This window comes from Gobio gobio (assembly GCF_949357685.1).
Source record: "Gobio gobio genome assembly, chromosome: 7".
NCBI lineage: Eukaryota > Metazoa > Chordata > Actinopteri > Cypriniformes > Gobionidae > Gobio > Gobio gobio.
In genome coordinates, this window is record NC_137103.1 from 31,012,569 (window position 1) to 31,029,486 (window position 16,918).

Sequence of the window (16,918 nt, forward strand, 5' to 3'; positions counted from 1 at the left end):
TTTAAGCATGTAGATCAATGTTAAATTAGATTGCATTTTTAAGTTAATATGAGCATTGATATTACATAATTGTGATGTAGAACAGATGCGAGCGGTGCGACGCTACACAACAAAAGTGAATAGAACACATTATAATCAGTGATGCTGTGTACACTGGATGCGGTGCGACACAAATTCCTGACCGAAAAGTGATGCCCCATTCTAGTTATGATGTAGTACTCCAAGCATTCGTGCTACTTCTGATATGAAGGAAAAAATGGATTTGCATCGATCATTGTCACGTCCAATGTGGATAGCTTCTAGCTGTTGCAGCCTTGACTTACGTCTATACACTAAAGCAAGTACACACTTGCCTAAAGGATTATTAGGAACACCTGTTCAATTTCTCATTAATGCAATTATCTAATCAACCTATCACATGGCAGTTGCTTCAATGCATTTAGGGGTGTGGTCATGGTCAAGACAATCTCCTGAACTCCAAACTGAATGTCAGAATGGGAAAGAAAGGTGATTTAAGCAATTTTGTGTGTGGCATGGTTGTTGGTGCCAGACAGGCCGGTCTGAGTATTTCACAATCTGCTCAGTTATTGGGATTTTCATGCACAACCATTTCTAGGGTTTACAAAGAATGGTGTGAAAAGGGAAAAACATCCAGTATGCGGCAGTCCTGTGGGCGAAAATGCCTTGTTGATGCTAGAGGTCAGAGGAGAATGGGCCGACTGATTCAAGCTGATAGAAGAGCAACTTTGACTGAAATAACCACTCGTTACAACCGAGGTATGCAGCAAAGCATTTGTGAAGCCACAACACGCACAACCTTGAGGCGGATGGGCTACAACAGCAGAAGACCCCACCGGGTACCACTCATCTCCACTACAAATAGGAAAAAGAGGCTACAATTTGCACGAGCTCACCAAAATTGGACAGTTGAAGACTGGAAAATGTTGCCTGGTCTGATGAGTCTCGATTTCTGCTGAGACATTTAGATGGTAGAGTCAGAATTTGGCGTAAACAGAATGAGAACATGGATCCATCATGCCATGTTACCACTGTGCAGGCTGGTGGTGGTGGTGTAATGGTGTGGGGGATGTTTTCTTGGCACACTTTAGGCCCCTTAGTGCCAATTGGGCATCGTTTAAATGCCACAGCCAACCTGAGCATTGTTTCTGACCATGTCCATCCCTTTATGACCACATTAATACCCATCCTCTGATGGCTACTTCCAGTAGGATAATGCACCATGTCACAAAGCTCGAATCATTTCAAATTGGTTTCTTGAACATGACAATGAGTTCACTGTACTAAAATGGCCCCCACGGTCACCAGATCTCAACCCAATTGAGCATCTTTGGGATGTGGTGGAACGGGAGCTTCGTGCCCTGGATGTGCATCCCACAAATCTCCATCAACTGCAAGATGCTATCCTATCAATATGGGCCAACATTTCTAAAGAATGCTTTCAGCACCTTGTTGAATCAATGCCATGTAGAATTAAGGCAGTTCTGAAGGCGAAAAGGGGGTCAAACACAGTATTAGTATGGTGTTCCTAATAATCCTTTAGGTGAGTGTATATGTATATGTGCTAAAATGGAAATCTCACCAAAGAGAACCCAAATCACTCTAATAGTGATTTGACACAGAACTTTTACAACAAAATATAATCTTAAACACTACATGGATCATACATCAATTAATGTAATGTAAGAGAGAGAAAATTATATCATAAAATGTATGAAAACCGTTATAATATATATTTCACAATATTTCTTTTTTAATGTATTATTGATCAAATAAATGCAGCCTTGGTGAGCATTAGAGACTTCTTTCAAAACATAAAAAAAGTCTTACTGACCGTGTGTGCGTGTGCGTGTGCGTGTGCGTGTGCGTGTGCGTGTGCGTGTGCGTGTGCGTGTGCGTGTGCGTGTGCGTGTGCGTGTGCGTGTGCGTGTGCGTGTGTGTGTGTAGACCGCAAATCAAATTTGAACAAACCTCATCAAAAACATTCATTTTCTTAACCTGAGAAAAACATGTCAATCTGTTAGCCTCATGCACTTCAAGCAGTATACAATTATGTATGGGCTTTCAAACAGTTGTCACTAACTTATAATAACATCTCAGGAGAGATGTTTGTTATTGTGGTCTTATATGTTGTTTTTCTCAAAGCCATTTGCAGTCCATCCAAGAAATACTTTAGACACCTGGCTGTTTTTGAAGCTGTTTATTTTATACTTTCAGATGTTAGCTTCTATTAGCGTTAGCATGGAGCAGATGAGACGTTGTATGTTGAATACCAAACATATGCTGTAATTTGCACATAACATGGTTCCATTTAACTTTTGGCGAACAGAACATTATCCACCAACTCATCTTTCTAACTGTATACAGACCGTTGACGTCTGTTTGAGTTTCTCTTTCCACACCCCTGAATCCTCTCTTAACTCAGTAAATGACATCAGCACCTGGCAAAACACTGACCTTAGATGCAAACAAACAGACAAGACCTTCACTGCTTTACTATTATCATAAATGCAGGAAAAGTGCTTGTCATGTTGTGTCCTATGGGACACTTTACAATGTGGTCACGTGTTGAACAATGGAGCTGCAAGAGCCCATAAGCAAAATGGGACTTTGGAATTGAGGTCATTGCTCACTCCTTAGTCTATTGATTTGAGATTGGAGCACATTTGTTAGCAGAACTCATTTGATGTGGCAGCAAGATGCATAGCATTTCTATGGGGATCAGAGTCCTGGAGTTTGAAGTATCTTTCATGGGTAATATTATTGAAAATCGTGTTTTTAGTTTCCTTCTGTTGAACTCAATAGACTCTGCTTGCAGTTTAACAAACAGTGGAGTTTGTTGGACTTAGACTCAATCCCTCAGATGTGCTCTACTCTCTGAAAACCATACCTAAATGCACCAGCAAAATGAAAAGCTTAGTTGAACAAACCCAGTCCGGATGGAAAGTGGATAGTCTAGAAGCCTCAGGGACCTGGATTAGCATGCTAAACAAATAAACCATCTCCCATGGTTCCTGCCTCGCTTCTGACTGACTTTTCTGTCACACTTTAAATGCCAAGCCTTTACACAAAACATATCAAAAGATTACAATGTCAAAAGCTACTTGTTATAGGTTGTTTGCAGTTATTCATATCCATCCTTTGAAATATTATGCCTTATGAATGGATGTTGCATGTACATTCATGCCCCAAATCTCAGCTACTTGGTATTTAAAGTAGGATGTAAGATTAAAAATAGCTTATTATAAAAAAAAATAAAAAAAAACAGGATTTCCCTGTGAGGCAGATATGAGTTTGAGACAGCTGTCAAACAGAAGGTTTTATGGATTCATGAAGATGTTTTCTGCAAGTCACTGCATGATTTGTGCGGTGGTTTGAGTGACACTAACATGATGCTTTTGGTGAAAGTATTTTGAATACATACCCTGAAGATGTGTTTTTGACCTGGTGCAAAGTGTGTTTTACAGTAAGATGCATACAGTGAAGTCCTAAAGTCTGGGACCACCAGTGACAATGCATCAATTGTATTTTATAGAAACAGTTTTTATTGTATTTTATTTATTTTTATTATTAATATTAGTGACCCAGATTTAAATGTATTAAATTCCAATTTTCGACATCATCTTTTAGACCAAGTGTATGTGAATTACTGAGTGAATATGTAAAAGATTTTTGTAGTACTTATAAATATTTGCATGAGGCAGTCTTTAAAATGTGATAATAGTCCAGGCTTCTTTTAGTTTGCAGTCGGATCAGAGCAGATTGAAGTCTTGCAGTGTCATTACTGTACCAGAACACTGCAATCAGTCAGTGCTAAAAAACAAATCTCATCTGTCACTTTGTGTGTCTCTTCAAGGGTTGGGAAAACACACCCGAACTTATTCATCTTGGTCTTGTTTAGTTGCTTTTCAAATCTGTCTTTAAGTGACCACATTGCTACAATGGGATTACTACGCCTTTAATTTTGTGACCTGTTCTGGGCAACAAATTGTAACAGGATATAGATTTTTTCCCATGCGAGGTACCATTTGGGAAAAGTTGACTAGTCTATCGTTACAGTCTAACACACAGTAACCAGACATCCTAACAACAATTTGAGGCATTTTACAGCACCGTATTTATGAATTGTTTGCACAAAAATGGCTTTGCTGTTTTGAATGTGCTTAACCTCCTCTGGAAAGATACTCTGTGCATCCAATTTTGGAATGCAAGGGCAAGGGTAAGATTAGTGATGAGTCAAAGTCTGCCTATCCTTGTGGACACAACACTGTCTCAGCAGATAGTGGGTTTTGTGAAGAGAAACACTAGACTGTCTTTCTATCTTTGGTTTTAAAGGCATGGGATTAGTCTGGTATTTTTTTTCAGACAAGCCAGAACTGTTATGCATTTCTCATTTAACCTGGTTTATAGATGTTTTTAAGTTCAAGACATGGGTTGGCTTATTGCCCTTGCAATTCCCACACGTGTGCTTTAGATCAGCAGAAACATGTAGTTCATTAAACCGTAATTAGTGCAAAACCTTACAAACCAAACCAGTGGTGAAGCATGCACAGAAACATATTAGCTTGTTCCTGAGTAGAAAACGTATAATTGTACTGCAGGCCCAAACTATAGTGAGCTGTTCATGTTTTTAAGTATTATACATTACTTTGTGCATTGTTGTCCTTGGCCTACCTGTTTATTTAAAAGGCGTCAGAAGACTGTGTAGCAGAAGAAAACTGTATTTATCTTGTATGCCTACTCTGTAATTGTTATTGTCACTGGAGCATGAGATGTTACCCTCCAGTCACATGAGACACAACTTCCGACTGCACTAATTATCTTAAATATAATTTCTCTGCTCTGCACCAGAGTTCAGATGTGCTCATTTAGTGGAGAAACATGTGAGAGTTATTTCCCCATTATTTTTAACGCATTTTATTCTCTTTGGAATACAATGAGGTTTCCTGGTTACTAAGGAATCTTGTACAGAGAACAGACACCACATGTCAGGCATCTATAGACCTTCTGTTTTTACTGCCAAGACTTCATCACCACTCGAGAGGCACAACTGCAAGAGGCAGCTTGCCATGTCTTGGCCTACATACTTGCATTGCACATGTTTCTTTATAGACAGATGAGTTGTACTTTTTAAGCTAAACGCGCTGTTTCTGCAAAGTAAAGGCAGACAACATATTGATTTTGCGTGCTGTCCACAAAAGAAATATCACATGCGAAAATAAGGCATTGAAATGATTTAAAAACATTAAGAAGCAAGGGGCAGTTAGCTTGGTTTTGGCATCTTCCATAAGGGTCCATTATTCACACACAAGAAGAATCTATGGCTTTGTTGACACTGAAACCAGTTCAGATTTGTTTCTGGTCATTAGGACAGACTGTTGTACTGTCATTTTTGTAAGTTTTAAAATAAATTAATACTTTTATTCAGCAAGGATGCATTAAAATGGTCAAAAGTGACAGTAAAGACATTTATAATGTTACTAAAGAAAAAACGTATCTCAGTTTTCACATAAATATTAAGCAGCACAACTCTTTTCAACGTTGATTCTAATAAGAAATGTTTCTGGAGCTGCAAATCAGCATATTAGAATGATTTCTGAAGGATCATGTGACACTGAAGACTGAAGAATTCAGATTTATCATCACAGGAATAAATAACTTTTTTAATTATATTAAAATAGAAAATGGTTATTTTAATTAATAATATTTCACAATATCAATCAATATGAATACAATTAATGCAGCCTTGTGGTGTATAACAGACTTAAAAATATATATAGTAATGTAATATTGTACTATTTGCTATAGTAATGACCTAGAGAAAACTGGTCAATTGATGCATGAAGTGCTGGAAGCATTGCTGTGTTTATGTGTTTAACACACTTTATCAGATCAGCGCTTGATAAAGAGGCCTGTAAAAACTGGATGACCCTTTTTAAAGACCATGGCGTCCTTGTGTTGTCTCCGGATATATAATGTTGTGTCTCTGTGGTCAATCTCACACTTATACTCAAACTCTTTTCAGAGAGGACATGGAAGTCTTTAAATACTACATCACCAAACTTGGGTCAGTATTAGTCTAATTTAGTTTTTAAATTCTCCTTTATCCTTTGTCATTCACAACAGCTCCTTTTGGCTCTATAATGGGTAGTTTTGAAAGCGTTTCCTTTTTTTTTTTTTTTTTATTGCCTTGAACATTCTAGTTATGAATTACTCACAGTTTTTTTTTTTTTTTTTTTTTCAGCAGCACTTGTTTGTTTCTTCTTTCGTAGGGAAGGAAGAATGACCACTGAGTCTGTGGTGACATGTTTTTGTGAGTTGTTGAGTACAGACTGCTGAGATATTGAGTAGCCTGCCTGTTGTTTGATCAGCATTTTTGGAAATGGCTCACTCTCACAGCTCCAGACGGGGAAGTGAGATGCCCCTGGAGCAGAAGTGTGTTCTGCTGGGGTTTCCTCACTGGGTGGAACCGGGACGTGGCATAGGTTGCACACCCTGTGCTCTCACTGCACTCCAATGATTACAGGGCTTTCAGTGTTTTTTCCAGATCCAAAGTAGGGGATCTATTTAATTTGCCACCACAAGAAAGACTGACAAACCACAAACCATGACCATATAAAACCATGTTTTATAACTCTGATCTGAAGTCAGTCTGCAAGTTCTTTCACTCTCACAAACTACATTATGCTCACAAAGAAGCAGCGTAACATTAGGTTCTGTCTTGAATTATGTTTTGGTAACGGTTATATCTTTAGATGCTGTACTTCACACTGACACTGTAGTTTAACTCCAAATAGGCATTATTAGTTTGATCTTTGATTTATACATGTTTGTTGATGTCCATTTTAGTTGTGGTAGTTGTGCTATCAGTATCATTTAGTAGAGGAACTCCTCCAATTTTTCCTTGTGGCAAATTTGTAGAAGCCCTGTCATTCAATCTTTCGTTTATTTAATAATTTGGACTTCATTGATATTTGGTAAGTGACATACTAAAAGCTTTTTGGTTTAAGAGGTAATATATTTGATTTATAGTTGATTATTTGTGCAAGAAATACATTTAAAAAAAATTCTCACTTCTCATTTTTGGCTGCATTTTGGATATAAAAAAATGTATTGCCTTTTTTAAATATCTATTCTGATTGGTCAGTTTACTGATCTGAGGAACACTTGGGCTGTCAGGCAGAATTTTTCTTGACTATAACAATGCAAATTAAATCTTTAAAAAAAAATATTACATTTATTAAAATAAAAACATTTGAATATCTGTATCCAATGGACAACCGTTCATTGTATCACTTACAATGCCACTCACATCATTTTACATTAAATTACATTAAACCGTTGTTAATGTATTTAATGACTACAGCCTAGACTGTATGACAGTGTATTGTGCATTTTTCAGCAAAACATTTGCATTTGTCTTTCTGTGGCTTGAAAAGTCTATATGCTTTGTAGAGAGCTAATATAGATTTCAGTTTGCGCCAACTTATCAACGTCACTTTGTCCATTATTTTGGCAGTTTGGTGATTTTTAGATTCACTGTTTTGGAGTAAACACTCCTTTTCTGGTGTGCGACTGTCTTTGTATGCCTAGGGAATTTAAGTAGTAGTAGTAGTAGTTTTTATTTTACCGACCACTCTGTTCAAGTACAGCTAGACATTCTCATAGTTCACTTCACATTGACCCCATAAGCTTTCATAGTCTTCTCTATGTAATGGTATCTCCCTCTGGTGTTAGAAGACACATAGTTCAGTGGCTCTCCTCTATAAACTGAGAGGAATGTTATGATACACTAGAATAGCTCAAGCATTTCATTTTAAATGATTTGAGTAAAGTTGAAATGAGCGCTCATCTGGAGTGTTACAATATGAAGAGGAATGTTGCTTCAGCAGCTGGATCTACACTTCCTGTGAGACTGCAGAGGCTAAAAAGGTGTTTATCACATAGGACAGGTCAGGTTCAGCATATCAGTTGACCAATAGCAGTACAGTCAGTGACAAATGGTTTCTTCAGGTCTGGAATCCAGCTTGTTGAAATAAACAATTAAATGTGTTCAGTGTCAAATATGTTGAGATTAAATATATATCTATCTCAACATATTTGACACTGAATACCTGAATTTGTATGTAGTATTATTATAGTATTGATTTATAATTTTAATTAGCTTTTAAGTTTTTAATTTTAATTTTTTTTAAAATAATTTTTGTAATGTGTTTTTGTTTTATTAGTTTGAGTTTTTTTTATTACATTTATTTTAATAGCTATTAACAGTAAATAATAATAATAATAATAATAATAATAATAAATAGCAGTTAAAAACTAATGTACTTTAACTTATTTGTTTCAGTTAGTTGCCAAGGCAACATTTCTAATTTTCATTTGTTTTTATCTAATATTTATATTTTATTTTATTTCAGCTTTTTTTTGTAAAATATGACCAAAGACAATTTTTTTTTGTTAATGATTACAACGCCGGTAATATGTTGTTTGTACAAGAAACTAGAAAAAAACAGACATTTAGATTGGTCACTTCCAGCCTTTGCTTTATTAAATTTTTACATTTTGTCTGATTTGTTAATCTCAATCTATTTCATGTTTTAGTAATTTAATGTCAGGAAAAAGGACATTTTCATCACATAAGAATGGCTATGCCTTTCACAAAGACTAGTGCTCAAGTTTACCATATTCAAACACTGCAGTTTACAAGCACAGACTCTGTGTTGACTGTGAAACTTTGCACCCTTAAATAAACCTGATACTTGAGGTCGACAGTAATTGACATATTTCAGTGCTTGCGTGACTTTGGACTCACTCATGTGTGAATTTGTCGAGTTTAACTGTGGATGTGGTAGAAATGGGCTGAGGCTCATCCCCTGAGGCTTTCAAACATGGATCTGCCTTTCTGGCATGGCAACAGCACATTTATTCAGTGACCTAAATAAAAGACTGTATTTGGGGATGCTGGGAGAGCAGGTCTGCATTGATTTCTTTAGCATGTGTTATTTTATTTGTGTTTACATAATGACTTGATATTATGATATTAATGATTAATGATCAAGTATTAATGATACTTGATATTAGCTCAGTGCATTAAATATGAAGACTGTGAGTTCTGAATGTCTGTGGTAAAAAAGTGATTTTAGAGTAACCGTACCGTCACACATACACACATCTTTAGAAAGCAGGTGTGGGGAACACGCCACAACGCGTCTTTGTTCATTCCAGATTTGTTCAGAGGGTCATTCATTCAGTAAAGGTGTTCAGTTGGGAAGGTGTACTATGTGCTTACTGTCTCAAACTGAATACACCCTAAGGCGTGGCAAATTATATTTAACTAGCAGGACATTTTTTTTCTTCCTTATATTACTCCCATTACCCTAACAGACTTGGACTATTACTTTATTAGTCTTTGTTAGAAAGACAGATTTTAATGGACGTTTGTTGTTCTCTTTAAAATAAATGGGGAACCGCTGCATTTTATTAAGGTGTATTATATCTCTGGAAAACTTGGTGTTTGTCAGAGAACAATTCAGTGGTTACACATTCCTGGATTGTATTAGTTCTGCTGTGGCCGCACCACGATGAAAAATTTATTGTGTGGGAGCTGACCAGCATGGCCTCAATAGACAGTTTTAGTACCCATTTCGTGTGTGTGTGTGTGTGTGTGTGTGTGTGTGTGTGTGTGTACATCAAACACCTCATCTCTCACTATATGTTTCTCACATATGTAGTCAAATTTGATCATTTCTAAGAGTGTCATGTAACTTCATACTTTTCTCATGAGATGAAGTTTCAAAAAAGCATCTCCCATAGTTCATGTTTCTTATCAGTAGCAAGTGAGAGGAACTATTGTTAAAGTAATACTTCGCCCAAAACTTTTCCCATATTTACAGTACCATTTAGAAGTTTGAGAGGAAAAAGTATCTCAAGCTCACAGAGGCTGCATTTATTTGATCAAAAATACAGGAAAACGGTAAAGTTGTGAAAAAGAAATGATTCAAATCATTTTAAATTAAATAATAAAATAATTGTAATGTTTTAAAATATAATTGAGCAGAATTTTTCAGTGTCACACTATTCTAATAACATTCTAATTCAGAAATAATTCTAATATGACAATAAACATTTATTTTTATCAATGTTGAAAATAGTTATGTTGCTTAATATTTTGTGGAAATTGGGATATTTTTTTAAAGGATTCTATAATGATTGGAAAGTTCCAAAGAACAGCATTAATTTAAAATGGAAAAGAAAAAGAAGGAAAAAAACCCACACATTTTGACCCCAAACTTTTGAATAGTACTGTATTCACCCCCATATTATTCTAAACCATATGCTGTTATTTTTTCCTTGGAAAACAAATATTTTAAAGAATTTTGAAGCAGCTCTTGCCAGACGACAGTAGAGTATATAACGTATTCACTGCTTGTATGATGCTTAACACCCTCTGGTCACTGTGAACTGAAAGACTTCTTTCTACAGAAAATGTCTACTTTCTACGGGGAAAAAAATAAATTGACGCAAACGACATGAGGATGTATAGTAAATAGTTCACTCATAAATGACAGTTCTGTCACTATTACTTTTAAAGCAGATCATCTTTCCTGCAAGTTAATATGCCCAACACAATGTGGAGATCTCTTTGGACTGCATAAGGACAATACTGCAACTTTGGAGTATGTGCGCTCAATTTTTCCAACATTTTCCAGTTCTTGTGCAATCATTGCTTTGAGGCTGCAGTGGCAGCTGATGCCACACCAAATGTTCACCTCTGTTTTCAATCTGTTCACAGCTGTTTTGCCTTGAAAGCGTGTTTTGTTTTTACGCTGTAAGACCCTTCACGTTTTCGCATTGTACTCTACTACATCATAATATACTTTTTCAGTCGGGTCATTCACACAGCGACTAGTTAAGCACATTTGCTTCAACACACAGAGAGTTTTGCTCACACTCAGTGATCGAGACACATGCCAAGAATCCTCAGTGTTGGAATGAGGAGATCTGCATGTAATCAGTCCACTGGAATGTGCTCGGCCGTGGACCGAGAGACTTCAGAGAATGTGGGAGAAGTAGACAGCGGTCATCTGTGTGCAGTGACAGAAATGTGGAATTCTTGTGTTTCCATTCATTTCAGTAAATTATGGTCCAGTGCAAACTCTCAATGTGTGTATTTGTGTGTACAGTTTTATGCGTTTCTCTGAGAGGTCTTTGTGTTTAGACGCCAGTGAGTTGACCACATTTGTTAGTGCAGGATTTTTGCACATGCCAGCCATTTGACATAAAATAAGAGTTTACAATGTCACAAATGATATAAAGTTTATTCTGAACCTATCTTTCCCTGTTTTCCAGGTCATGGGGAATGTCACTGCGGTGAGTGTAAATGCCATGCTGGCTATATTGGAGACAACTGTAATTGCTCTACAGAGACGGCTTCCTGTGTGTCAGACGACGGAAAGATCTGTAGCGGGCGGGGCAGCTGTGTGTGTGGGCGGTGCCAGTGCACTGAGCCAGGGGCATTTGGGGACACGTGCGAAAAATGTCCCACCTGTCCAGATGCCTGTGGAACAAAGAGGTATGAGACTAACTTAACTTAACTAAAGCTAAGTATTTATGTTTTCCAATGTTTCTAATGTAATGCTGTCTATAACCCTCTGGGGTTCTTCATTTATGGGTAACGCTCAGGACCTACGGGTCAAAAATGACCCGGAGGGCGGGATTAAGATAAAACATTTTTTGAGTAAAATCAATGAAATATATTTTTGTTCAATAATATTTTTTCTTTTCTTTTTTGGTGTTTTGAGATCATTTTATGATTTATAATTAATATTTATGCAATAATTGTGAACCATTTTTTCCTATTTAATATAATAAAACATTTGTGTGTGTACACATTAAAATTATATATATATATATATATATTTTTTTTTTAATACATTTTTTTTTTATTAAAGCTGTATTTCATTTTAGAGCAGAGCCTAGGCCTCATGAAAACAATTTTTTAAATGAGATCGGTGCCATCCGGTGGACACATTGAGCATTTTTACCACTATTGTGGATCTTGCGTTTTATACATTTAAAAAAAAAATTGTAGCTTAAAGGGTTAGTTCACCCAAAAATGAAAATTCTGTCATTAATTACTTACCCTCACGTCGTTCGAGACCCGTAAGACCTCCGTTCATATTCGGAACACAAATGAAGATATTTTTGTTGAAAGCTGATGGCTGAGAAAGGCCTCCATTGGCATTCAGTACACTTATACTCCCAAGACGGATAAAAGGCACTCAAAACATCGTTACAAAGTCCATCTCACCACAGTGACTCTACAATAATCTTACGATGCGACGACAATAGTTTTTGTGCGCAAAAAAAAATCCAAATAACACCTTTTTCCAACTTGTTACTGCCTTCCGTGTGTGCCTCCACGACGCATGCGCGAGAATATGACGCAGATCCGGCGTTCGGACAGATGACCCAGAAGTGATTTATTTACAATCAGAGGAAGACGCACGTATCTCAGCTGTTGGATTCTACATTGATCGTGCTTTAGGTCTCGGCGTAGTGCTCAAAATGGGGTTAGAGTGGCATTTCATGGAATCCCGAGCCCCGGCGCTACGTCATATTCTCGCGCATGCGTCGTGGAGGCACACGCGGAAGGCAATAACAAGCTGGATAAAGGTGTTATTTAGATTTTTTTTGCGCACAAAAACTATTGTCGTCGCATCGTAAGATTATTGTAGAGTCACTGTGGTGAGATGGACTTTGTAATGACATTTTAAGTTCCTTTTATCGGTCTTGGGAGTATAAGTGTACTGAATGCCAATGGAGGCCTATCTGAAGCCTTTCTCAGCCATCAGCTTTCAACAAAAATATCTTCATTTGTGTTCAGAATATGAACGGAGGTCTTACGGGTCTCGAACGACATAAGGGTGAGTAATTAATGATAGAATTTTCATTTTTGGGTGAACTAACCCTTTAATCGGAATGGTCCGAAACTTGGTGACTTTATTGTTACTTGGTATATGAACACCCAAAAAATTGGGGACAGGATTTTAAAAGTCTAAGTGGTCGTAAAAAAAAATAGTCACACTCAGGACCTTCGGGTGAATGGGAATGGGAAATTGGCAAAAATATGAAAATAAAGAGTTTTTTTGTGCATACAATCTACAAATCAGCCAGGATGCAGAAAAAAAGGACTCAACAGTGAAGGGGTGAATCTCTAAAACATCAAGAGTGCAAAAAACTCACACACACACACTTATACACACAAAAACACACGTGTGTGTGTGTGTGTGTGTGTGTGTGTGTGTGTGTGTGTGTTTTTTTGTGTGTCTGTTTTGCACTCTTGATGTTTTAGAGATTCACCACTTAGACTTTTCAAATCCTGTCCCCGATTTTTTTGGGTGTTCATATACCAAGTACCAATTAAATCATCAAGTTTCGGACCATTCCGATGAAGCTACGATTTTTAAACAATTTTTATAAAACGCTTCGGGTCATTTTTGACCCGAAGAACCCCAGAGGGTTAAAAGTTTATACGTCATTGTTAAAAAAATTGGAATTTGAATTTGTACTGCATATTGAAATCGAAAGCATACTGTTATGCTCTTTTTTGCAGTGATTCATCCTTATGTTTCTTTAAATTGGAACTTCCTGTTCATAAAATGTAATTTACTACATATTAATGGAGGTTGCTACATTCCAGTGAAGAATTGCAGTACTTTGATAATATCAACACTATCAGTCAAAAGTTTGGGGTCAGTTAGATTTTTTTTTTTTTTTTAGAAATCAATACTTTTATTTTGCAAGGATGAATCAAATTGGTCAAGGTGTATATATATATATATATATATATATATATATATATATATATATATATATATATATATAGTGAAAAAAGATTTTTGTAATGTTACAAAAGATTTCCAATTCAAATAAATGCTGTTATTTTGAACTTTCTATTCATTAAAGAATCCTGAAAAAAATGTACCACTGTTTCCTCAAAAATAAAAAGCAGAACAACTGTTTTCAACATTGACTATCATAAGTGTTTCTTGATGACCAAATCTGGCCAATAGAGTACTACATTACATTATAAATATATTAAAATAGAAAATAGTTATTTTGAATTGTATTTTTGAACAGTATTTCACAATATTACTGTTTTACAGTATTTTGGATCAGAAGTTGATGAGCATACGAGGCTTTTCAAAAACATTAATAAGAAATCTCCAAACTCCAAAACTTTTGAACAACAGCAGTGCATGGAACATCAATATTTGCTAGGTTCTTTTAAACATGGGTATAAGTACGATGATGTATATCAAAAATGAATCTGTACTATTAATGTTACATTGAAAAGCGATTATGACCTTGTTTCTCTTTCACAAAGCATGAGTTCTTACTCCACTGTTGATTTGCTGAGCTTAAAACTCAAAGACTCTAGACAGCAAGTATAAACATATTTTTGCACTAGTCCTATGCTAACATGTATAATGTTTAAATATTGTGGTTATACTGTCAGAACAGTCTTTTAATAATTTCTGTGGCATTAGGAAGCATGCCACAAGATGGAACTTACTTTATCAGATGTTATTCACATTGCATACATTAACACACGGTCTCCATTAGACTGATCAAAGCTGACTGACAGGGTCTGAGATGTCTTTCATTCATCATTGACCTTGTCAAACTTTTTAGTATTGTTTTAGTTATAGTTTGAATGATTGTTCTGAAATTTTCTCCTCAGGGAATGCATCGAGTGCCATCTTTTTAACACAGGGAGACTGGCCGATAACCAGACCTGTCAGCGCATGTGCAAGGATGAGATCATCACTGTCGAAACCCTCAGTGAGTGCACACTCAGAAACACTTGACATTGAAGGATGTTTGAGAGTTCGGCTAGTGTTTTGGGCGGCTTCTCTATCATTGTATCTCTCCACCCTGCACACACACTTTTTCCTCTGAGACAAACTGACTAAAGAAAATACATATGTGGATTTGGTGGAGTGTTTAACTCTTTCCCGCCAGCGTCTTTATTTGTAAAGTTGCCAGCTAGTGCAAGCGTTTTTGATCATTTTCACCACAATTTCATGGACCCCAGAATATTTTGTTGTATGAATATCTAAACATGCAATATATCAAAAGAAAAAACTGTCTAAAAAACTTTCTATTCAAGCTTCATGCATTCTTTTTTTTTCATCAACACTTGAATGTGGGTAAGTTTCATAAAAAAAAAGCTACATTTTAAGCAAAAAGCTGAGAAAAATGCAGATTCAAAATGATGATCAAAACATGGATGGAGTAGATCGAGTCCAGTGACACCCCCAAAGCTTCCACATTTAATTTAGTAATATTAGGCCGTTTTGATTTATATGCCGTTTAATGTTGATGGTTGCGTTATTTTACATATGCATATGATTACATATGATATTGCTTGTTTCTGCCTCTTATCCACATGTTTTGATCAGGAGATTCAAAACTCTTTCAGAAGACATGTAATAGCGCCCCCTACTGTATAACAGTGAAAACATTCTGTCAACAGTGAGGCAGCACTGTCTCAGAAATTTCCATCAATGGCACGGAAAGAGTTGAGCTAAATAACTTTTTTTTTTATTATTATTAATAATTTCTTCATTTGCCACTCATCAGTGGCATACTAAACTTTACCCAGTTATCAAAAAGTTATTTAAAGCTTGTTTACTCAAGGAAGGAAATTAAGTGTCATTTTCATACCACTGGTATAATAGACCAAGCAGAAAAAGCAAGCAGGTAACTGAAGAAAATGTCAGTTTTTCAGGATTTCACAAACCACAGAATTATTTATTTTTGTATCAGTTAAAGGCAGGGTAGGCAGGGTTTTTTTAATGAACACTTTTATGTAATACTGGTTCACTTTCTTCACATCCTGATAGCAATCAATAATAGAAGTGGTTTAAATTTGTGCTGTCAACGTTAACGCATGTAGGTTTTTTTAATTGTTTTAATTTATTTTAATGTTAAAATATTTAATGCAATTAATGCAGCATCCCTTTTTTTTCTGTCATCCTTTGGTTAACGTTACATTTATATGATCACACACTTATTCATTCAAATGCTTTTAAACCATTCAAGCGTGATAAGACAAAAGAGAATTCTCTACCTATGAATGTCTTGACACACACACACGACTCACGACTGTGATCTCATTAGTAGTGGGAAGTTCGGATCATTTTACTGACTCGGATCTTTGAATCTCGTTCAGCAAAATGAACAAATCTTTTTTCAAGTCATTTCGTTCATTTCAGCAGAATCTAATTAAAATGTTACATGCTACATTTTTCAACACATTGGAATACTTTTGGAATAAAAAATAAACTATAAGCTAATGCAGCCATGGCCAAACTTTGAGTAAAGTTTGAGAAAAGATTAATTAATTGCTTAAGGTGGGTCTTCAGGCAATGTATGCAGTCTGTTAGTTTACCTCACCTCCCGATCCAAATCGTTCTTTCCTTTGTCACTTCACATTTAAACACGTCTGTTCCCTGAAAAGTTTAGTTCAGCTCTCGTGTCTTGGGTATGAGCCGTTAGTTCCGTGACCATCATCATGTCTGATCTGGGCCAGCCTCATATGTAATACATGCGTCCGGAAACAGAATTGATTATTTCATCTCTCGAGTCTTCGGGTTTGAGTCATTCGTTCATCAAGTCCCAGCCCCATAGGCAAGGCTATGCAGTCACCGGAAAAGATTAGTTAATCTCTCGAGTCATTCGTTCTTTTTTCATGTGACCGCTTCCCTGTTCAGTGTCTCATAACATTACAGTCGTATTATGGACTGCATATTGTAATATATTTATTATTATAAAATCATCAGAAGATATGTGCAATTAACATTTGTTATGCCTATCCGTTCTGAACAACCCA

General features: G+C 36.2%; 1 protein-coding gene across 4 annotated transcripts in view; it reads left to right on the forward strand.

Annotated features, from left to right (window-relative positions):
- itgb5 (integrin, beta 5) overlaps positions 1-16,918 on the forward strand; it is a 44,068-nt gene that overhangs the window by 21,962 nt on the left and 5,188 nt on the right. For all 4 annotated transcript variants that reach the window (XM_079821275.1, XM_079821274.1, XM_079821276.1 and 1 more), the window contains 2 exons: positions 11,368-11,590; positions 14,765-14,865. In XM_079821275.1, the coding sequence (XP_079677401.1) occupies positions 11,368-11,590; positions 14,765-14,865 (324 nt within the window). The remainder of the gene's footprint in view (positions 1-11,367; positions 11,591-14,764; positions 14,866-16,918) is intronic.